Source organism: Ranitomeya variabilis, chromosome 6, assembly GCF_051348905.1.
Source record: "Ranitomeya variabilis isolate aRanVar5 chromosome 6, aRanVar5.hap1, whole genome shotgun sequence".
In the NCBI taxonomy this organism is placed as follows: Eukaryota; Metazoa; Chordata; class Amphibia; order Anura; family Dendrobatidae; genus Ranitomeya; species Ranitomeya variabilis.
This window is the reverse complement of record NC_135237.1, coordinates 431,465,901-431,490,875: the sequence shown is the minus strand read 5'-3', so window position 1 is coordinate 431,490,875 and position 24,975 is coordinate 431,465,901. Positions and strand designations below refer to the sequence as shown.

Below are 24,975 nucleotides of genomic sequence, written 5' to 3'. Positions count from 1 at the left end.
TTGATAATCAAGAGTGATTCCCAGAAACTCGAGGGATCTAGACGGACCAACTGTTTTTCTGTGAGCAATAGGAACACCGAAGTGCTCACACATTTGGATAAATTTATTGAGGGGATCTTCGCATATTGAGGAACCATAAGGACCGATAAACAAAAAATCGTCTAAGTAATGGAGGATACCTGCATCCTTACAATAAGTTTATAAAACCCAATGAAGAAAGGAAGGAAAAATTTAAAAATACGAACATGACAAAGAAAAGCCCATTGGCAGGCACTTATCAAAAAAAAAAAAAAAAAAAAAAGCAGTCATCAAAATAAAAACCTAAAGAATTAAAACCGCACGGGTGAACAGGAAGGAGTCTAAAAGCAGACTTAATATCTGACTTGGACAATAAAGCATTAAAACCAAATTTCTTGAGGATTTCTAATGCAGAATCAAAAGATGAATAGGACATGGAGCATAAAGCCTTGTCCACTTCATCGTTCATGGATGAACCCAGAGGATATGATAAGTGGTGAATTAGCCGGAAAGAGCCCTCTTTTTTTTTTTTTTTTTTTTTTTTGGCACAATACCCAATGGTGATACACGGAAATTAACAAACGGCGGGGTTAAAAAAGGGCCTGAAACTCTGCCTAATTGAATTTCATTAATAATTTTATCCCTAGCTACCTCAGGGTGAGCCTTTAAAGAGGGTAAATTAGGAACAACAGAACAACCCGCCCCTTTAAATTGTGGGATAAAAAAATCATTCAGAAAAAACATTAAAAAGCAGCTCACTGGTCCCCTGGTCGGGATATTTGCTTAGGCATACTGACATGTTTGCCAGAATCACTGGGTCTGTGCTTTTTGAATTAGGCTCCTTACCTGAGGACTGTTGAGCTGCTTGTTACTTAAAACATTTAGACATAGGGTGTGAGTTACCACAGAACGAGCATTCATGGCGGAATCTACAGTTGTTGTTCCACTTACAAAAGGAATCGTTGAAAGCGAAACAAACACCGCGTTTACTTGAACTAGAAGGGGGCTGAAATAACTTGTTGCAGAGATGGGGAGATTTTTCACCCAAAACTGCAGCAAAAATAGAAAAAGCTTGCACCCAGTTGTTGAAAGATTTAAAGTTGGTGCATTTAAATTCATCTGAATCAGCTTTCTCATCCTTCTTTTCGAATTTTGAAAGCTGGTCCTTTCTAGGCAGTAAAGAAAAAATATCAACATAATGATTATTCCAAATAAGCTCTTTAACAGAAGGGCTTAAATGGAATCCTAAGGGAGACAGCTCGCATGTCAGAGCTTCTTTAAAAGGGTTAACAGGGGCAGTGTTAGCTGATGAATTGTCAGAAATTGCAGCACTGTGTACAGCTGATGTGACAGCTGATGTGACAGCAAGGGGGGGGGGGGAATAGCTTCTTTTAACGTTTCAGCTAACACTTTCTTTATGATGTCTTTTAAATGTGAGTGTGGGACAGACAAAGGAACATTGAAAGTCTCACCCCTCGATGAATGCTGGTCGTTTCTCTGCTCCATACAGCAGCTGGAGCTCGAGCCCTCCATGTTGGGCAAGCTCATATGGGAAGCTGCTGTAAGCGGCGTTTCTTCATCCTCTTCTGAGTGTGACGACAGGGGGTCCTCCCGGTGGTCTGGACTGCAGCTGCAGAAGCCACCGCTGTTGTATAATCCAATGACACCGCAGCGCTTTTACGGCTGCGGTGTGTTGAAGACATCCCGGCCACTTCAGATGAGGCGGTCGGCGCTCTGTCATGACGCTGGCGGTGGAAGTCTCGCGCTGGGCTGCGAGACTTATGAGGAGGGCGGCGCCGTGACTTTCTTTTTCCTTCTTGGACACTGTGGCTGGAAGCAGGCGGCGACAGCGACTTCGGAGAGTATGGGGTCCTTTGCCTCCTGCGCCTCCCTGAAGTGGTGGGTGTCGGCAGGACCGGAGAGGCTTGACACGGCGACCGAAGGGTATCTTCTGGAGGATGAGGGACAGCATCAGCAGGCGCTAAGATAGGTTTCATAGCCAGGCACTGCCTCAGCCAGTCCGCTCCATCCTCGCCGTCGGCTCTAGTCAGGAGCTGTTGCAGGAGATTCTCCATCCTGGGGTATGTGTCTTCTTTATCTTCTTCCGCTGACAGAATGACCAGATACCACAAAACAGGTGTTTATATGTTCAAAAAAAGAGCGGCAAAGCTGCTTACAGCCAATAGAAAACCGTTACAATAGGCACCAAACATACCAGAAAAAACTGGATAAAACCAGTTTCACACTTTCAGAGATGACTGACCTGACCTTTATTTGACCTTTCTTCTGACAGAAGCCATATTAAATGACAGGGTCCATGAGGCCATGAGACCCCCGCTATATTTCTTTCAGGTTTACGCGGGGGGGCTAACATTATACGCCCCATTATAGGATTATCATCTAGATGACCGAAGACCTTCCGATATCTGCCCCCTAAGTTAAGCAGGGTGAAGGTGAATGCGAGTATCTGGAGTGAATGGTTGTGATCCTAATGGTTTGTTCGTGGTTTCATGTCTCTGAAGCCCGGCTGTCTACAAGCAGTGACAATGCCTATAATGCCTCGCTAATTGTAAGCCACATGTCAGGAAAGATATCCGTTAAGGCTTTACTGCTGCTTGTGGTAAGTAAGTCTGACCGTCTATTTAGAGACCTGCACCTTCAGTTACACACTGTCAGAGGAAATGTCAGCTCTGCTGCCGTGCCTTGTGGCGGACTGGAGACTCAAGTCCCATGTCTGGCCCCCAGAGTGGCTGTGTCAGACGTCTTCAGGGGAGGCTCAATCTTTGCAGATGGGAATTAGAAATTTGTCCTGCACTTAAGAAAACCTCTCCCTTGAGGATAGTGACCCTCAGAGCAGCAACCCTCAGAAAGAGGGACTTGGTCTCCTCTATGGACTTATTCATACCCTTAGAAGAACTCCTTGTAAAACAAATTACTTCACTGCTGGCTTGACAGTCTCACAATAACTGTAAGGCATAAACATGCTGATGGCAGCTGCGATCTTAGCTCTTACTGCAGGGGTAAGGGGATGTTTACTGCCCTACAAATGACAATTTAGGGTCCTTTCTGATGAGAAGGGTTCATGAAATTAGTATCGTCTTACTAGGAAAAAGTATGGGCTTTGGGACCAAAACACGAGACACACTCCACAATAAGCATGTTACCTCTCTATGGGTACATTCACACTGGCCGATTATTTGGAGAGAACAAGATTGTCAGCCTGTCTAAACAGGAAGCCAAAATACTTGTTCATTGGGTGACATGATTTTTAAGCCGGCTTGATCTTCTGCAATTTCAATAGCACATCGTCCTCGGTAGACAAAATGTTCTTCTGAGCGGGGCTGTGGAGTCGGTGTCCATTTTGGTGGAGTTGATATAGAATATACCGACGGACTCCTAAAATAAATTGTGTATGGGTGAGGTATAGTGTATGGGTGAGGTGTAGTGTATGGGTGAGGTGTAGTGTATGGGTGAGGTGTAGTGTATGGGTGAGGTGTAGTGTATGGGTGAGGTGTAGTGTATGGGTGAGGTGTAGTGTATGGGTGAGGTGTAGTGTATGGGTGAGGTATAGTGTTGAAGTTGCGCAGTTAATCTGCAAGGGGTTGACACTGAGAGAAAAGTACATTACAGCATCGACCACTTAGCTGTCGCATCTGTATTAACCCCTTGCTTTCTTTAAATTCTCTTTTATGAGGCCTATTTGCAAGTATAGTATATGTGTTTGCAGTATACATTGCCTCATGTTTTACTTCTAGTTCCAAAATGTCTCCTTTGTCAGGCGGCCTTGGTCCTCTATTCTGTCTTATTGATTTGTAATCCAAGTCGCAGAAAAACATTATACGCCCCATTATCGGATTATCATCTAGATGACCGTAGACCTTCTGATATCTGCCCCTAATAACAGAGTTAAGCACAGTGAAGGTGAATGCGAGTATCTGGAATGAATGGCTGTTAGCGGTAATGGTTGTGATCCTAATGGTTTTTTCGCTGAATTTTTTTTTCATAATAATTTGGGAAAGTTATGAAATGTCCTATAAATGTCTGTTCTGTTCCTGATCTAAGGATCTCTGCTTTTAGTTGAGATGAATCTGTGCTGCACTTTATGCACATGCTCAGTAGTGACCAGTGCTATGGGGGGAAATTGAGGACTTAGAGGTTTGGCTTACTGACTCCACAGCCCTTCTGCTGAGAGCAGTGATATTCTGTGCTCACAGATGGATTCTAGTAATTATCGCTCTGTGCGTCTGGAAGTGCGGGTGCCTTGTCCTCATGGGTATTAAACAGCTGGAGTTGTAAATGCACTCTGAGCTGTACAGCAGAATAGGAAAGAAATGGGGCATCAGAGGGCAGGCTGAGCAGTAGGCTAGTTAGGGGCTCTGCGGCACCACCTGCATGGGATTTGTGTATACATTTCATCCTCTTGCAATGGAAACACATTGTGGTGGTGGTGGGTAAATTGATTCTCCACATCGTTGGCCCTTGGTCACCTGAGCCCGGTGTAGGGATGTTTCATCAGAAGCTCTGCTATCATAATGATCTCTAGGCGATCATATTACAGGTTTTACCTGCCTACAATGATGCATCACCAGAGTTTGTTGGGATCTGCTACAGAATTCACATCTTTCATTGCATTTAAATTCAGGTCAAAGAATTGACAATGCTGTAAACTATACAATTTGCATGGAAATTTACTGCGATGTGTAGATGACTGTAAAAATGTCACCAATTTAGCTGGTAATGTATTCCAAACAGAAATTTCCTCATGTAAATCCTCAGAGCAAATACTCGTCATATACACATACCCTAAGGGAACATTCACATGTACAAAGTTTTCTGATGTGAATTTGCTGCAATTTTCACCCTATGCATTACAAAAAGTATCAGAGGTAACAATCCAAAGCTGGACTGAAAGCTGCACTGCAGGTGAATTTCCTCTGCGGAGCTGTTCTGGCCGAGATTTGGTAAAGTCTCATCATCTTTGCTTTCCCCTTAAGACGCAGCAGATTTCCATCTGGCCTGTAAATCCGCAGTGTATCGGACATGTGTAGGTTCCCATAAGGTTTCACCGGGGAGGATTTGGTGGCAGTGTCGTTCAATGACATATTTCGGGTGTGCACAAGAGCTTTCCGTAAACAATGCTTTGATTTATTGCCCAGTGTTGTTTCTGGAGGAAAAGTATTGCTTCTACCGGTGAGAATAGTCATTATATTAGCAGGGAACTGATAAATGAGGGCCAGTAGATAGCTTGCTCCCTCTGCTCCTGCCCTACATATCGGAGATGTTCCCTCCACATCTCATCCTTTGCACCTCTTGGATTCTCCTGTAATAAGAGCAATATGGGAGAATAGTTAGCTGCGTGCTATATCAACCTGTGGACAATGTGATGCATTTTTTTTAGAGAAATAAGCCATTTTATTCTAGTGTTGGACACCCCTTTCCTGCCTGGAGCTCTGTTGCATTGGTATAGCTATAACTCCCTCACATAACTGCTGAATGTACCTCATGTGGCAGTGACAAAAATAATGGTGTCCTGTTCTCTGCGGATAACGCTGTATAAAACGCTGGCATTAAACAGTTCTCAGGCTGGTCTTTTTAGAATGACAGAGCTAAAATGATCTGCATCCTCCCTTTCCTTATAACATGCTAAATACAACACTCAAGGTGTGTTTAGACCGAATGTTCGAAATCAGTCAGCCATGACGGATTTATTCAGCTGATGATCTGCTCAAGATGCTTCAACAGTAGTGATGAGCGAGTATACACATTGCTCGGGTGACCTCTGAGTATTTGTTATTGCTCGGAGATATAGTTTTCATCGCCTCAGTTCCATGATTTACGGCTTCCCGATAGGATGAATACATGTGGGAATTCCCTAACAAACAGGCAATCCTCACATGTATTCAGCTTATCTGGAAGCCGTAAATCATGCAACTGAGGCGATGAAAACTATATCTCCGAGCAATAACAAATACTCAGAGGTCACCCGAGCGTGCTCAGGAAAACCCGAGCAACGAGAGCAACACTTGCTCATCACTATTCAACAGCTTAAGAAATCCAATATTGGCCAATGTAGTCTGTGTGTGTATGGGGCCATAAAATAACAATCGTTCATTGGCCTCTGTCCATCCAATGTGTATCGGGCCATTAGATCTCTTAGGGTATGTCTCCACGGTCAGGAAACGCTGCTTTTTTGACGCTGCGCAGAGCTGCAGCGTCCAAAAAGCAGCGTCCAGATGTTCCAGCATAGTGGAGGGGATTTTATGAAATCCCGTCTCCACTATGCGTGGAAACCCGCACACGCCGGCCCTGCGACTCCGGACATGCTGCGCGTCTTTTCAGATCGCAGCATGTCCGTACACCTTGCGGGGATGCAGCGTCCCCGCAAGGCATATCACAGGGCCCTATGGGAGCAAGCGATCATCCCGGATGTGAAGAGTTAACACATCCGGCATGATCGCGTCCCAGGAAGGGGGCGGGGCTTAGTGCCGAGCGGCTTCGCCGCTGCGGCGATACCGCCGCCCCTCCGTACCGTGGAGCCATACCCTTATTATCCGTGATGATGAATTCTGGGATTATACAGATCTTCTTAGCCCAGATTACCCCCCAGACACAGAAAAAAACATAAAAATAAATTAAATGGATATGACAAAAAAAAACTGTCAAAGATGTGGAATTTGTCCACCCTAATTTCTTTGAATTATTTTGTTATGATTACATTGCTTATCCATGTGTAACTACCGTATATACTCAAGTAAAGCCGAGATTTTCAGCCCATTTTTTTGGGTTGAAAGTCCCCCTCTCTGCTTATACTCGAGTCATATCCAGGGGTCGGCAGGGGAGGGGCTGTCTAATTATACTCACCTGCTCCTGGCGCGGTCCCGGTTTCCCCGGCGCTGCAGCTTCTAACTGTACTGAGCGGTCACATGGTACTGCTCATTACAGTAATGAATATGCAGCTCCACCTCCCATAGGGGTGGAGCCGCATATTCATTACTGTAATGAGCCGTAACGGTGACCGCTCAGTACAGGAAGAAGCAGGGACTGCACCGCTCCAGGAGCAGGTGAGTATAACGGGGAGAGGAGTGCAGCGCTGCGCGATATTCACCTTCTCCTCGTTCCGGCGCTGCTCCGTCTTCAGCGTCTTCTGCAGTGACGCTCAGGTCAGAGGGTGCGGTGACGTGGTTAGTGCGTGCCCTCTGCCTAAACGTCAGTGCAGAAGACACTGAAGATGGAGTGACACCGGAACTAAGTCAGGTGAATATTGAAAGTGCTGGGAGCCTGAGCGACGAGAGGTGAGTATGTGATTTTTTTTTTTTATCGCAGCAACAGCAAATGGGGCAAGTGTCTGTATGGAGCCATAATCAACGTTTGTGCAGCACTATATGGCGCAAATATCTTTATGGAGCATCTTATGGGGCCATAATCAACATTTGTGCAGCATTATATTGGGCAAATGTGTCTATAGAGCATCTTATGGGGCCATTATTAACCTTTTATGCAGGATTATATGGGGCATATTTTAATATGGAGCATCTTTTAATATGGAGCATCTTATGGGGCCATCATGAACTGTATGGAGCATTATATGGGGCTCCTGATTTAATATGGATATTCAAAAACACTTAACCTACTGATGTCTCAATTAATTTTACTTTTATTGGTATCTATTTTTACTTTTGACATTTACCGGTAGCTGCTACATTTTCCACCCTAGGCTTATACTCGAGTCATTAAGTTTTCCCAGTTTTTTTGTGGCAAAATTAGGGGGGTCGGCTTGTACTCTAGTATATACGGTAGTTATTTTTCCTCATATCCGGGACAGTTCAAATTCCCAATTACTGGTGTGCCCTCTCTTCCATGTAATGAAGCTGAATTTTGCCCTGATTCCAGACCCCATCTCCAGGTACTTCCAGCTTTCTTCTTTACACAGCGGGAAGCTTACTGTTCCTCTCCTTGTGTCCGTGATGTGATGAATGGGGCTGGCTTCGTGGCTCATTTCAGTACCGAAGTCACCTCCCTTCTCCATTTTATTTTTTTTTTAATCTGATTCTTTTTATTGAACATTTTCAGAAGGTGATTTTCCCCACCAGAAGACAAGTCCTGGAATTATTTATATAGGGAGAAACTGAAGAGTATTTTCTGTGGTATATAATGACATTACTATATGTTCAGGCTAGTGCATGAATAAGTCCATATGATACGATGTACAAGGTTATCATCCTGCCAACATCCATTTATACTATTCATATTGAGCCTGGAAAGGAACATTCGCTTAGCTTGCATACAAAGACAGTAGGATTCTCGATGGTTAACCCCATGGTATTAACCGTCTCTATTTATAAATCACTTTTGACAGAAAAGGAGGCTGGTTTAGCTATAGAAAAAACAGCCCCCTTCATCACATCACCAACACAAAGACAGAGGAGGAATCTCTCTGCTGCGTGAAATCGAAGTCAGAAGTTATAATATTTTACTTTTTGGCAATGGCCAAATCATTTTTTTTCCTCCGAGACAACCCCTTTAAAGGGAACCTGTCACCACGTTTTTGGAAGATGGGATAAAAATAGCGTTAAATAGGGGCAGAGGTGGGCGTTACATTAGTGTGTTTGTTATGCGTTTATTACCCACCTAAGTTGCCGAAATACCTTTGCAAAGTCTCCGTTTTCGCCTGTCAATCAGGCTGGTCTGGTCAAAAGGGCGTCTTGTCTTCCCCCAGATTTTGCGTAGTTTTCCGTTGGTGGCGTAGTGGTGTGCGCATGCCCAAGGTCCCGAATCCTCTGCCAGGGGATTTAAAAGAGCGCGCTGTTCGTTTTCATTGGTGATCGGTGGGCGCGGCCATCTTCCTTTGGCCGCGCGTGCGCAGAAGCGGCGCTCTGCTGGCCGCGGCTTCAGGAAAATGGCCGCGGGATGCCGCGCGTGCGCAGATGGATATCGCGGCGGCCATTTTCCTGAAGCCGCGGCCAGCAGAGCGCCGCTTCTGCGCACGCGCGGCCAAAGGAAGATGGCCGCGCCCACCGATCACCAATGAAAACGAACAGCGCGCTCTTTTAAATCCCCTGGCAGAGGATTCGGGACCTTGGGCATGCGCACACCACTACGCCACCAACGGAAAACTACGCAAAATCTGGGGGAAGACAAGACGCCCTTTTGACCAGACCAGCCTGATTGACAGGCGAAAACGGAGACTTTGCAAAGGTATTTCGGCAACTTAGGTGGGTAATAAACGCATAACAAACACACTAATGTAACGCCCACCTCTGCCCCTATTTAACGCTATTTTTATCCCATCTTCCAAAAACGTGGTGACAGGTTCCCTTTAATTCCGAGGTTTTGTTTCTGTGATTGTTTGGTAGGCTCTGGATATAGACAGTGGTATGTAACTTGGTCTGAAGATCATGCAGGAGAAACTGTGACCTTAGATCTGGATACATTGTGCATAGATGTAATCCCACCTCCTTTACAAATCTTTATTTAAGGATTTCTTGTGTCCTTTTTAGTGTGTCCTTATCAACTAATCTGCCTGAATAAAACTCCTATGACTGACACCTTGTGCGATAATCTCAAACAATTGGCATGCCATAGGTGTTTTTCTGAGGCGTGTTGTGCCCTGCAAGCTGAAAACAAACTATCAAGTGAATTGTGGGTGCGTGTAAGTGGAGCCGGAGTGCAGGAGCAGCCAGTGTGCAGGGTGTCCTTACATGACTCCGGCATGCTGCACAGGCAGCGGCAGAGCCCAGTGCTTCTGAGGTGAGCTCACGTGTTCACACATAGAATTACCCAACCTTTCGTAATCCTCCAGTAAACAGTGCGCAAATCTGAGGACTATTACAGAAAACCCCATGAATCACAAGTGGGAAATAATGCACGGTCAGAACACAATCCTACACTGGGCGTAGGATCCACAGGACTAACCACCCATGGTATAGTGCGGATAATAACCCTTCATTTGGTGCTGTAATGGAACGGTAAAAAAGCATCTCTGATGTTAGTCCCTGCTGTGGGGAGAATGATCTTTGGGTTCCGGCTTTGGATAAACTGTACATGTTGGAAAATCTGAGCCGTACGTGCACGGAGAATTTAGAGTATTCTCAGGGTAGACACATGTATGGCCAAATCTCAGTACAACAGCAGTAGATATCACAGGAGCCTTTTATTTTATTTTTTTTATTTTTTTATTTGCTTAAATATTTGCAAGACAATGCTTCCCTTCCCCGGTATCTGGTCTATCCCTGTTCTCGTGGTTCTACTCTATACTGAGCAGACATATTGAATGCATCCACATTACAAGGCCGAGGTGATCAGTCTGCTAGGACCCATCAGCTCTGCTGTGCCAGCGGACACTGTGTGATCATAAGGTCGCTGGGTTCAGTACACACATTGACATGTCGGTATGAAGAGAGAATCTGCTATAAAGCACGTCTATAGTGACTTGCATAAGTATTCACCCCCTTGGCATCTCCTTATTTTTTGAGGGTTTGCATCTGTTTATGTACAGAACATGCCTACAATTGTGAACTTTTTTTTGTTTTGTGTTTTTTTTTATTTATTGTGATGTAAACAACAAATGGAACAGAATAACTAAAAAAAATTCAGTGTGCGTAATTATTCACCCCTCTAAAGTGCGTACTTTGTAGATTCTCCTTTTGCGGCAATTACAGCTGAAAGTTGATTTTGGATAAATCTACATGAGCTTTCCACATCTTGGGATTTTTGCCCATTCCTCAAGGCAAAAATGCTCCAGCTCCTTCAAGTCATATGGTTTCCTGGTCTGGACTTTCAACTAGGCCACACCAAAACATTTACATGTTACCCTTTAAATCACTTGAGTGTTACTTTACCAGTATACTCTGGGTCATTGTCTTGTTGGAAGGTGAACCTTGGCCCCAGTCTCAAGTCACTGACAGGTTTTGCTCAAGATTATCCTTGTTTTAATAATAATCTTTATTTTTTTTATATGGCGCTAACATATTCCGCAGCGCTTTACAGGTTTGCACACATTATCGTCGACCCAGACCATTTTCTGTGTCTGCTGCCAAAAAACATCCCCACAGCATGATGCTGCCACCACCATGATGGTGTTCTTGGGGTGATGAGCTGTGTTGGTTTGCGTCAGACATGGCATTTACCTTGGTTTCCAAAAAGTTCAATTTTGGTCTCATCTGACCGCAGCACCTTTCACCATACATTTGGGGAGTCTTTTGGCAAACTCAAAACGAGCCTTACAATTTTTGTGTGTAATAAAGGCCACTTCTATGGAGTGTATGGCTTATTGTGGTTGTATGGACAGATACTTCAGTCTCTGATTGGGAACTCTGCAGCTCTTTCAGGGTTACCTTTAGTTTCTGTGCTGCCTCTCTGATTAATGCCCTCCTTGCCCGGGATGACCGTTTGGTGGGTGGTCCTCTGTTGGCAGGTTTGTTGTGGTACCATGTTTTTCCATTTGATAATGGATTTGACGGTTCTCCGGGGGATCATCAGAGATTTGGATTTTTTTTAAAACCATGTTATTTTGGCCCCAAATTTTGCATTTTCATAAGGGTAACACTGTGGGGCTCAGAAGGGAGGGGGGCATTTGGATTTGAGTGAACAATTTGCTGTATTTGGCGGGTGAGGAGCCATTTCGCTTTTCCAGAGCCTTTGTGCTACCAGTAACGTGGAAGCCCCCTATATTTCTGTTAACCGATGACAGACCTGAGTCTGGCTTTTTTTTGTGGATTAAGTTGAAGCTTTTATTGGGAACATTTTACATAACATTGGGGATCAGTTATCCGGCGGTCTATGCTGATCACTTACTTTGGGGTTTCCATCTAAATCTGAGTGATATGATTCAGATGATGAAACCCCCAAGGGATCCATTCACTATAATGAGGCAGCAGAGTTACTCTGGCCTCTGTTCAGCGGTGTCCTACTTTTCAGAAGTGCACACAACTGTGGCTGATGACACTTTTACGCAATCCTAAAAGGTGGACACCGCTGGATCACAGGTCAGACGGCGTCCACAGTGCCTCCATCTACCTCATTATAGGGTATCTTCCGCCAGAGGTTCCATCTGAATCAGATATTTCAGAAATTTGCACGGAAACCCCATTGTAAGCGCTCAGCGCAGAGCGCAGGATAAATGTGTGCCTAGCCTTACTGCAATCTTTGTGAGGCAGAATGAAAAATCAACAGCAGTTGAAGAATTGGTTTTATTTATTTAGTACGCCATTCCTCGCGCGGTATAAGTGATTAGGCGACTTTATTCTTCGGGTCAGTGAAATTTACAGAGATACCATATTTATATCTGTTTTTTATGTTTGGCTGCTATCACACTAAAAGACACTTTTTTTTTTTTTTTTTTTTTTTTTGCCAAAAAATTGTTTTTGCATCACCACGTTTTGAGCTATAATTTTTCCATATTTTGGTTCAGAGTTTTGGGAGGGCTTGCTTTTTTCATGACGAGCTGATGTTTTTATTGGTACCATTTTTTTCGGGCACATGACATGTTTTGATCGCTTTCTATTCCAAATTTTAGAGGAAAAAAAAATAATTTTTGCATCACTTTTATTCTGTGAGCTATACCTTTTTTTTTTTTTTTTTTTTTTTTTTTTTTTCCGCTGATGGAGCTGTATGGTGGCTTGTTTTTATTGCAGGACAAGATGATGATTTCAGCGGTACCATGTTTATTTATATCCTTCTTTTTGTTCAGTGGTATGATGATAAAACATTGTTTTTTGCCTTGTTTTTTTATTTTTTTGGTGTTGTCTAAAGGGGTAAACTAGCGGGACCGTTTTTATAGGTCGGGTCGCTGCAGACATAACGATACCACATAAGTGTACTTTTATTGTGTTTTTTTTTTCAAATATTTATTTATAGATACAATAATCTTTTTTGATTTTTTTATTATTATTTGATCTTTTTAAAATATTTTTACAATTTAAACAAAAAAAATGTTTTTACTTTTTTGTTTATTTTTTTACTTTGTCCCACTATGGGACTATAATTTTTTTGCAGGCTGATCGCTTGAACAGCCTGGAGATGCAGCAACATACCCATGCTGTATAAACTGTCAGTTCTGCACTGACAGAGAAAGCTGCTGATCAGGCACTGCGCATGATCAGCAAGTTTTGTAGCTTGGTGATCCAGATGTCTTCATAATGACAGCGGGTCACCATGGCAACGATCGGGATCCCACATCACGCCGCAGGGTCTCCAGTCCAACAGCAGAGAGGCTGGCTGTAAGCCCTCTGCCAGATCCTGGAATGCTGCGATCGCGTTCAGTCGCATCATTTTGGGGGTTAAAGTGCCAGGAGCAGTGCGGGACTGCAAATTCTGACAACTGACTCCTGGTACTGACACCCAGCGGCGATTGCCCGCACACCACCCGTGTACATGCACGGGCGGTCGGAAAAGACTGTCACGACGCACCAAAAAACGTTACATGTAAGGGTTGCGACGTGTGGCAATGCGTTGCACTGCATCGCTAATGCAAGTCTATGGAGAAAAAACGCATCCTGCAAGCACTTTTGCAGGATGCGTTTTTTCTACAAAACGACGCTAGTGTGAAAGTAGCCTTAGCTAGCTGCATGTCACATTGTCTATAAGGTGCGTTAGCGTCCCCACACACTGACGGGTCTGCTGCAGTGTTAGTAGTGTAGTTACAGAAGGGTCCAGTACAAAATGTAGGGGGCAGTATGGACGGAGTGCTGATCTTGGTGGTCTGTACACTCTCCATAGTCTGAGGTTTTGTGACTTCTTCATGTGTAAGCTTTCTTATGTAAGCCGTCATTCAAAACTAAAACTAATCATAAACATAGACATTCTTTTTGATGTAGATGGAGTTTTGACCGGACCAGACTGGTTTTTAGGGAGTAGATACTACTGGGAAACAGGGAGAGGTTTTGGAAGATTTTCCTTACTTTATAACATAACAGGGCTTGTATTTACTTTTGATCAATCACAACTACGGTAGATCAAAACGAGACTGTCCTCCCCAGACCGGCATTAGGAATTGCGTGACTCTACGTTGCAATACCAGACACAACCCATAAACAGAGGGGCGCTGTTTTTCTATGTAACTTTCACAACACATAGTATATGAAATGTTCAGGACTGAGGAGTCTATAACCAAGCTCCCCAACTCCTTTATATTTCCACAATCTGGCTCCTTCCTAAATGACTAATTTAACACACATTTATTATCTGATAGAAATTTTCTAAACTTTTTAAATTCCCATTGAATGCAAATATACAACAAACTATGCATCTAATAAACTAGTTCTACAATATTATTATTTTTGAAGCCAAAGTTATATTACTTTTAACCTGCAAATGTATTTTAATTGAATTTTATATGAGATACCAATGCATAGTAGCAAGTACGGTATTTGTGAAGTGTAGAGGAAATGATGCATGGTTTTCTAATCATATATAAAACTAGATGGGTATTTCCTGAAGGAACTACAGATAGTGCTTTGGAATGGTGCAAGACTTTCACACTTGGGTGCCCCTTAGGCGGTCCGATTTGGTGGGTTGGGTCAATCTGGGTCTGATTTTGTGGGAGGGGTAAATCTAGGTCCGATTCGGTGGGCGGGGTCACTTTTGGTCCGATTCTGTGGGCGCGGTCACTCTGGGTCCGATTCGGTGGGTGGGGCCACTCGGGGTCCGAATTGGTGAGCGGGGTAATCTACTATATAATTGTCTAAGGACACTTCCGTCTTTCTGTCACCGTTATTCGTTCGCTGATTGGTCTCGGCAGCTGCCTGTCATAGCTGCCGCGACCAATCAGCGACGCGCACAGTACGGAAGAAAATGGCCGCTCCTTACTCCCCGCACTCACTGCCCGGCGCCCGCATACTCCACCCCCCCCCCCCCCATCCCTCACCCCCCCAGTCAGCGCTCACACAGGGTTAATGGCAGCGTTGACCGCGGTGTAACGCACTCAGTTAACGCTGCTATTAACCCTGTGTGACCACCTTTTTACTATTGATGCTGCTTATGCAGCATGAATAGTAAAAATATCTAATGTTAAAAATAATTAAAAAAATAAAAAATAGTTACATACTCATCCTCCGGTGGACCCTCCGGATCAGGAACCGGCCTTTCCCGCTCCGCGCGACGCCCCGGTCACCGCTGCATGCATTGCGGTCTCGCGAGATGACGTGTGGTCTCACGACACCGCTACGTCATCATCTCGTGAGACCGCAATGCACTCTTGGGACCGGAGCGAGCAACAAACATCGGGTACCGGCCGCTCCAGGAGGTGCAACAAGCATCGTGTACCGGCCGCTCTAGGAGGTGCAACAAGCATCAGGTACCGGCCGCTCCAGGAGGTGAGTATGTAACTATTTTTTATTTTAATTCTTTTTTTTTTTTTTTTAACAGGGATATGCAGTATACTATGTGACTGGACAATATACTACGTGACTGGGCAGTATAACTACGTGGCTCTGCGCTGTATGCTACGTGGCTCTGCGCTGTATGCTGCGTGGCTCTGCGCTGTATGCTGCGTGGCTCTGCGCTGTATGCTGCGTGGCTCTGCGCTGTATGCTGCGTGGCTCTGCGCTGTATGCTGCGTGGCTCTGCGCTGTATGCTGCGTGGCTCTGCGCTGTATGCTGCGTGGCTCTGCGCTGTATGCTGCGTGGCTCTGCGCTGTATGCTGCGCGGCTCTGCGCTGTATGCTGCGCGGCTGTGCAATATACTACGTGGACATGCATATTCTAGAATACCCGATAAGTTAGAATCGGGCCACCATCTAGTAATAATAAGACTACAGATAGTGCTTTGGAATTGTGCTGTGCTGTCACTTTAAGAGCTGATATTATCTGACAAAACTGTGACCTGTGGTGGGCTGATGTAGAGTTGGTAGGCGTTGGCATAGTAACTGTGTCTGACTGCGCATATCAATGAGCTAACCAGCCAGGTGGCAGTTATTTTTAGAAATTGCCTCAGAAACCAGCCCATTATAAACATATGGGAAAATTTCCCTATTGAAATGCATTGAAACAATGCTTTCCAATGAGGGGAAAACAATTTTCAAATGCAAATTGTGCCAAAACTACAAATCCGATCGACATGAAATTAACTTAGCACACCTCTCGTGGACGCTGGCTTCGAAATGACACCTCACTGGAGTCTGTGCGTTCTACGGTTCGGGCCGCATTAATTGCGGAAAAAAGCCTAATAATAAGAAGTTTACGACGATGGAATAACAGTATAGTGCTTTGTTCCAAAGCACTATAATAAATATTTTACAACTATAAATCTGAAAATTGTCATCTGCATTTGTATTGAGCCCCCTTGAGTAAATACTTTTGTAGGACCACTTTTTGCTGCAATTACTGCTGCTAGTCTTTTGGGGTCTCTCTACTAGCTTTGCTCATCTAGAGGCTTAATTTCATTGTCCATTCTTCTTTGCAAACTATCTTTAGCTCGGTGAGATTGGATGGTGAGCATCTGTGAACAGCAATTTCAAGTTTTGCCACAGATTCTCGATCGGATTTAGCTTTGGCTTATGACTGTTCCATTCAAACACATGAATGTGCTTTATTCTAAACCTTTCCATTGTAACCCTGGCAGTATGTTTAGGGTCCTACACTGTAGTATCAAGTCTTTTGCAGCCTGTAACAGGTTTTCCTCCAGGATTGCCCTGTATTAGCTCCATCTATCTTCCCATCAACTCCTGACCAGCTTCCCTGTCTCTGCTGAAGAAAAGTATCTCCAAAGCATGATGCTGCCATCACATTTGATGGTGTGGATGGTGTTTTCATGGTGATGTGCAGTGATAGTTTTCAATCACCCAGACTTTTGCACTGAACTGAAAAAGTTCTGCTTTGGCCTCAGCTGATCACAGCACCTTCTTCCAAATGCTAGCTGTGCTAGATTTTATAAAAAGATAGGATCACAGGATTTTATCGCATTGTTACCCCTCTACAAATCACTTGAGGCCACATCTAGAATATGGGATCCAGTTTTGGACTCCGCATTTTAAAAAGGATATTCAGAAGTTAGAATCAGTTCAAAGATGGGCAACTAGATTATTACAAGGAATGGAAGGCCTCTCATATGAGGAGAGGTTGGAAAAGTTGGGCTTGTTTAGCTTAGAAAAAAATACATATGAGATCTCATTTATATGAATAAATGTGTGGTCTTCCTTCCAAAGAACATCCATAGGACTGGAGACACGGACTATGCATGAAGGAAAGGCAATTCCGTCAACTAAATGGGAAAGGGTTCTTTACAGTTCAAGCAGTAAAATTGTGAAATGCCAACCAAAAGAGGTTGTAATGGCAGACATTGATAGCTTTTAAAAAGGGCTGGATGATTTCCTCAGCATAAATGGCATTGTTGGTTATAGATAATCTAGTGACATCGAATTTATAATTGGGAGAGAAAGGTTGAACTTGATGGATTTTGATATTTTTTTCAACCTATGTAACTATGGCTTCTTATGGCTTGCTTTCTAAAAATGTTTTTTTCTTGACACTCTTCCATCAAGGCTAGATTTGTGGAATATACGGCTAATAGTTCTCCTGTGGACAGATTCTCCTACCCGAGCTGTAGATCTCTGCAGCTTCTCCAGAGTGACCTTGGGACACTTGGCTGCTTCTCTAATTAGCGCTCTCCCTGCTTGGGATGTCAATTTAGGTGGACAGCCATGTCTTGGGAGGTTTGCCGTTTTGGCATACTCCTTCCATTTCTGGATGCTTGATTAAACAGAGCTCTGAGATGTTCATAGCTTGGGCTATTTTTTTTTTAAATAACCTAACTAACCCTTTAATCTTCTCCACAACTTTATCCTTGACTTGTCTGGTGTGTTCCTTGGTTTTTGCAATTATTTCATCCCTGATGTTCTCAAACAAACCTCTGAGGCCTTCACAGAACAGCTCTGGTTATACGGAGAATAAATTATACATAGGTGGACTCAATTTACTAATTGTGACTTCTGAAGGCAATTGGTCATTCAGGATTTTATTTTGGAGTATCAAAATACAGAGGGCTAAATACAAATACACCTCACAATTTTTAGATTTATATTCGAACAGTCATGGTGAGGCCTCGCTGAGTCTGTGAGCCACCTATATAATAACCGTAGTCTCTCTCCACATTCGGCAGTCGGGAAGCGAATCTATTGGTCTTCAATACTTTGTTCATATCAGGTGCTGTGGATGTAGTATGGGTAAAGAAATAACTTAATGCCAATTCCTCTATGAAAACTATCACTGTAACAAAACCTCTCCCGTTTTGCATGTTATGCCTTAATTTTCTTCTTATTCACTTTTAATCTTTGAGTTAAAATATGTAATTGTCCAACTAGGCTCAGGACTGGGATCCGATTTCTATAGCTGCCTCTGGCTTCATGGATGGAGACGTCCTGCTGGTGCAGTCAGAACGCAGCTCTTTAAAAAGGTCATGTTTGAATATAATTTCCATCTGCAGGCATCATGTTATAGAGCAGGAGAAGCTGATCAGATTGATGTACATTTTTAGGAGAAAAGTTTCAGTAAAATCGCTTGTTTGCATACACCAGTCCAGGGGGCGGTCCCACTCGGTGTGTGACTGTGCAGGCAGAGCTAATTATCAATCACTAGTAGCACCGCCCTCTGAGCTTGTATACAGTGGGGAAAATAAGTATATGATACACTGCTGATTTTGCACGTTTTCCTACCTACAAAGACTGGAGAGGTCTGTAATTTTTATCATAGGTACACTTCAACTGTGAGAGACAGAATCTAAAAATAAAGATCTAAAAATTTTCTGGTTTTTATTTTTAGATTCTGCCTCACAGTTGAAGTGTACCTATGATAAAAATTAGACCTCTCCAGTCTTTGTAGGTAGAAAATTGCAAAATCGTCAGTTTATCAAATACTTTTTCTCCCCACTGTAAATGCACAAAAACTCCAGGGATTTCAATGAATAACATGCAAGTTATGCTGAATCTTTTCCCACCACCTATATATCCTTCTGCTGAGCCTCTCCAGCTCTATACTGTGACCTCTAACCTTGTACATACAATCTCATCTGTGGACAGGAATGCGACAGACTCTTCTTAAGTCACTCTGAAAATGAGTCCTGTATACGTATCTGGTCTTCCAAAGGTACCTGAGCAGTGCCACCCAGTGGCCACACTACGCCAAGACCGGAGGTCTCTACTGACAGTACCAGCGTCTGCACTAGTGCTTGTGGACAGGCGATTGTGCTGCGGTGTTTCAGTGATCATCTGCCATTTCTTCCTGATTTGTATGATAAAGGTGGCACAATGTGATGAAATGACCTTTCTGTAGGCTTGAGGTCCCAAGCCTGACACAGCTATACAGAATACAGCGGGATCACAACTGCATCGTCTGCCTGGCACATTGTGGGCTCACATGTCTGCGCACGTTGCTTTGTCCAGGTTCCCTTGTATAGTGCAGCGGTCTCGCCGAATATCCAGCAGTGTCTGATCTCTATATAATGAATTGAATTCTCCTTCTGCAGAATCGGAAGACTGTTTGATGGAACGGAGCCCATAGTCCTGGACAGTTTAAAGCAACATTACTTTATCGACAGAGATGGCCAAATGTTTCGTTATATATTGAATTTCCTGCGCACATCAAAGCTTCTCATCTCTGATGATTTCAAAGTGAGTATCGCTGTATAAACCATGTGCAAATTAACCCTAGAGTCGCAATACAAAGTAGGGAGCTGTGTCCCCAAAAAGAATCCACCCAGATATCTGTTATTGGGGCCGCTGGTGATATCCGGCCATCCATGGTGCACTCATTACTGGCAAATCCACCGGAATTTATATGGTCAGTAATCCATAGAGCAGAATCATTCTTTTATTTTTTTTATTTTTTATTTTTTACAAAAGTTTTATTTGACTTGTAAAACACCCTTGGTTTCATATGATATTAACCCTTAAATAGCAGCTGATAAAACGCTGCCCACTGAATTCAGTGGGAAGACACTGACAACATCGGCATAAATCCCTGGGTGGAGAAGTCCTTTTGTAATATGGTGATAATGTTTCTTTGATTGTACAAGGCCTAAATGTTAATTTTAACATGTAAAGTTATCAAATCTTCCTTCAATTTTCTAGAAGAAAAAACAAAATATCTACTGTACCGCTAGTTATATATACAAATTTTAGACTAGTACTATTAAAGGCAATCTTTACTTTCAAGCCATTTGTATTTATAGTAGATTCTATTTAAAGGGACCTGCCAGCTTGTTTTTTTACATATGAAAATAGTGGTATGGATGAGTAGGCATTTGTTCTGAAAATATTTTTTTTTCCCGTGGAGCTCATAAGAAATCTAGCGCAGAAATCCTATGCTAATCAAGCTGGAAGGGCATTGGGGGTGTGTCAATGTAGTTTGCTTCTTCCAGTTGTATTGCCATGCCCTCGCTGCACTTACAGCCTGCTTTACACCCCTTACACCCCCCCAGTCTGACACATATTCTAGCTATGTACCATCAGTGTCTGTGCTAACAACTCATTTTAAGCTTTTCGAACACTCCCTTTCTCTTCAAACATTAGATGTCTCTCTAATTTGGTGGCCCCTCAGTCACTAGACAGCAGCTCTGTTTGGAGACCATTGATGATCTTATAATAATCTTCTCGGCGTCGCCATGGTTGAATGCTTTGTTCTCAATTCCAGGATTACACACTACTGTATGAAGAGGCCAAGTACTTTCAGCTGCAGCCCATGCTTCTGGAACTGGAGAGGTGGAAGCAGGACAGGGAAGCCGGGCGCTTTTCCAGGCCCTGCGAGTGCTTGGTTGTCAGAGTTGCCCCAGATCTCGGCGAAAGGATAACCCTGAGCGGAGACAAGTCCCTAATAGAAGAAGTTTTCCCAGAAATTGGGGACGTAATGTGTAATTCGGTTAATGCAGGCTGGAACCACGACTCCACACATGTTATTAGATTTCCGCTCAATGGATACTGTCACCTCAACTCCGTTCAGGTAAAAGAAAAAGTGGATAATGTATCTGATGTCTTTGTGTTAATAGTTTGTGGATGTGATTCAGGGATCAGATGGGCAGCGCACAATACTTTCTGCACATCTCCTGACACTGCATACTCTGACTAGGTTACAGGAAGGGGGGGGGGGTGTAAGGACCAAACTAGGCTACAAGCAAACCCTGGCCAGTTTATGAAGACTATAAAAATGGTTGCAAAAGGTAGTCAGTACCATCAGCGCTTTCTTACAGAAAGCAATAAGTTGAGGTACTGAATGGTCTTCTACTTTGTGAGTTGCTTTCAGATGTTGAGCGCTGTAGAATTCCAGCACAACACATCTAATGTCTACAGAAAGGAAGAATACACCGATTCATAGTAAACTTCATTGGGCTATCCCCATGTGTGTGGGCTATCCCCGTGTGTGGGCTATCCCCGTGTGTGGGCTATCCCCGTGTGTGGGCTATCCCCGTGTGTGGGCTATCCCCGTGTGTGGGCTATCCCCGTGTGTGGGCTATCCCCGTGTGTACTTTATGCACCAAACACAGTGTAAACATACCCAACGCTTTATAGTACCAGCATAATCGATAAGATTCTAGAAATCTCATGCAAACGCTGCTTTTTTTTTTCCTGCACAGATTTTGAGCCCTGCAGTATTTCTCAGTTCTTTCAGTATTTTTGCAGCACTTTTCAATCATTAAAATGGTTGGGGAAAAAAAATCACAGCTAACTTGAGTGTTGTACGCAGCATTTTTCCTGCCACCATTTTGGTGTATTAAGTGCAGAAAAAAATGCTGCAAAAACATAACGTGTGCACATACCCTACTCCTTTGAAAGGTACAAGCAGTTTCACCGGTCCATTATTTCACCTAGTAGTAATCTTATTAGACTGTTATATTTAAAATTTGTTTTTGAACAGAAGGAAAATGGCGAAAAGAGATTCCTTATCAGGAGTACATGACACAACTCCTCGGGACATCCCGTGTTTATTTTTGGGTGTCCTTTTACCAGTGCTGTATTTAAATAGTGTACTGCATAATCTTGATTAGGTCACAAAGCATCAGACCTAGTAAAAGCTTTTGTGGATTGCAGATTCTGGATTCCATAAGTAATAGAGGTGACTAAACCTGCTGTTTTACCCCTTAGAGGGGTTTTCCTAAGATAGTAAATGATTCTCTATCCATCAATTAGAGAATAACTCTTCCCTCTCTGGCAGTGTGACCACTGGGATTGTTACCAATCCTAAGACCAGAGCTATCATGTACACATGCGCTCTACTCGCAGCCTATATCAGTGCTGAAGATCGCTGGTTACAGTACTCTGCTTTTTCTTGCAGAGCCATAGACCATGAATGGAGCAGAGGAGAACATGCTTGACCTTCACTCCTTACTGATGCCTCTCTGCATCGCTTGAGGTGCCAGTTGTCAGTCACTCCAACAATAAGCAAGTTAAAATTTAAGCCCCCATACTCGGATTAACATAAGCCAAACCTGCCAATATCCATGGGTTTGGCCAACAATCTGTGTATGGGAGCCCCAGGCAACTGATTATCGGGGGAGTTCAGGATCTGGCATGTCATGTTTCGCACTGCTGATCATTTTGTTCTAGCTGAAAAAACTCATGGGGCAGCGGCTCTCATAGTGAGCACAGGAGAACTCGTCTGAACAACCTCTCTTGTGTATGGGAGAGCTGGCTGTACGACTGGGCAAAGCATCGTTCAGCTGACCATCTCATGTCTGTCCACCACAGACATGAGATGGTCAGCTGAACGATGCTTTACAGTCTTGGGAAAACTTCTTCTTTGCCACTAAGGCTATTTTCACACTTGCGTCGGTACGGGTCCATCGCTATGCGTCGTGCCGATGTACCGGCGCATGTTGTGAAATTTGTGCACGACGTGGGCAGCAGATGCAGTTTTTCAACGTATCCGCTGCCCATTCTGAAGTCCGGGGAGGAGGGGGCGGAGTTTTAGCTGCGCATGCACAGTAGAAAATGGCAGACGCGACGGACAAAAAAAGTTCACTTGAACGTTTTTTTTCGTGCTGACGGTCCGCCAAAACACGACGGACGCGACATGTGGCCATCCGTCACTAATACAAGTCTATGGGCAAAAAACGCATCCTGCGGGCACATTTGCAGGATCAGTTTTTTTGCCCAAAACGACGGATTAAAAAAAACGCTAGTGTGAAAGTAGCCTAAGCGTCTTGTATTGTAGTTTCAGAATTGACTCGCCACTCTCTAAAGCATTGCCTTTTCCTTTTCTAGGTGCTGGAGAGGTTACAGCAGCGTGGCTTTGAAATTGTGGGATCATGTGGAGGAGGAGTGGACTCTTCTCAGTTCAGTGAATATGTGCTGAGAAGGGAACTGAAAAGGACATCTCGCGCACCCTCTGTCCTACGAATAAAGCAGGAGCCATTAGATTGAACAGACACTTTTCTTATGCAAAATTGGACAATTTCTTTGCAGTTGGGAATCCGTTCCCACAATTGACACTGAGAAAGACATTTCCGTCACCTAAAAAAAAAAAAAAAAAAAGACATTAAACGCTGTTAAACAGCGGGATCAGGAATACACGTCAGGACGGCAACTGCAGCATATTAAAAAAATAAACTCTAAAAATATGAAAGGGTACTGTAATACTACACCTTTGTCTCCTCCTGAGACAATGTACACATGAGAATATTCCACAAGGTGATTTATGGTTATACTGTTTATCATTTACAGCCAGTGAAAATAAGCCTTCAGAGATGTGAGGCGCTGAAGACCCAGTGGCCACCTCCGTGACCAAAGATTAGGGCTTCCAACAAATAAAAAAAAAAAAAATGGGTTATTTATAAAAACTAGGAGATTATTTCTAAAGCTTTTAAAAAGTGTAGGTGTTCCCGGAAGTAACCGATCAGCTTCCTGCTTTTAATTTCAGACTTGTTTTAGCGCTGATTGGGGTCACAGACAACACTACTGTTACGGTATGAGCTCTACAGACTTTGGGCTGTATACAAATCCGCATAGCACATTAAGCCATTTTGTACATTGTTTCTGCCCACCACTTTTAGTTTATTAGGAAAATGTTTATGATCTGTATCTGATCTTTATTTATGATGGGTTTATGAAAACTCTTTTCCTAAAGGAAAAAAAAAAGTTCTGTTTGGTTAACCACTGAGCTTTTGCTTCTGGGAAACGCATGTCCTCAGTGAAGGTTGGAGGCAAAATAGTTACACCCTTTTACCAATGTTACTAGAGACCACACCGTCTACCCCAGTTGGCACTAAAAGGAACATTGAATAAAATCTTTTACTACTTTTATCATTCTCTGACTAGTAAAATTAGTCGGTTTTGCTCGTGCACTCACATGGAAGATGAGCCGACATTGGTATCTTCACCATAGCCAAGATGCATTCCCTACTTGCATGTTGGCAATAATTGTAGACTTTTTTCAGATTAGTTATTAGGCAAGTGTTGACTTGCCAAAGATCCATTTGGGATGTTTCAACAATTTTGCAAATGAACCTCTTTATTTCTACATAGATGTCATGTAAGTATGGGCACTGCAGCAGTTGGAGTACCCCTGTTGCCGACACATGGTAAAGACGGCCATTTCATCGCATGACTTTATACAACAATATAGAATTGCAACTGGTGACATCATTCGGACAATTAATTTTCTACAGCTATTGAAATGACCATAGTTACACACAGACCATTAATGGTAACAGTGATTGCAGTGAATTGACTGGTCCAAAAAAGAAAAGTGTAGTCTTCCCCGCAACATCCCACACGTTCATGGTAACAGAAGTGTTAGAGAATATTCACCAGCATAAAAACTGACTAAACTACCGTTAATGGGGTTGTCTTGAACTGGAAACCTGATTCCTAGCTCTACTCCAAGCCTCCAAAATCAGATTAGCAATTTACTGCCAGGACCACCCTTTGTTAAAACCTACCGTATTTTTCAGACTATAAGACGTACCCCAGATTTTCAGAAGGAAAATAGGGGGAAAAAAGTAATGCATCAAATGGGGGTCCGTTTTACAGTTTG

At 43.4% G+C, this 24,975-nt stretch overlaps 1 protein-coding gene across 4 annotated transcripts in view; it reads left to right on the top strand.

The window, feature by feature from the left end:
- The window catches only part of KCTD1 (potassium channel tetramerization domain containing 1), a 155,500-nt gene extending 131,177 nt beyond the window's left edge, over window positions 1-24,323 (top strand). For all 4 annotated transcript variants that reach the window (XM_077270389.1, XM_077270386.1, XM_077270388.1 and 1 more), the window contains exons 3-5: window positions 19,475-19,619; window positions 20,641-20,946; window positions 23,205-24,323. In XM_077270389.1, coding sequence (XP_077126504.1) covers window positions 19,475-19,619; window positions 20,641-20,946; window positions 23,205-23,363 — 610 coding nt within the window. In that variant the 3' untranslated portion in view covers window positions 23,364-24,323. The remainder of the gene's footprint in view (window positions 1-19,474; window positions 19,620-20,640; window positions 20,947-23,204) is intronic.
- The last annotated feature ends 652 nt before the right edge of the window (window positions 24,324-24,975 follow it).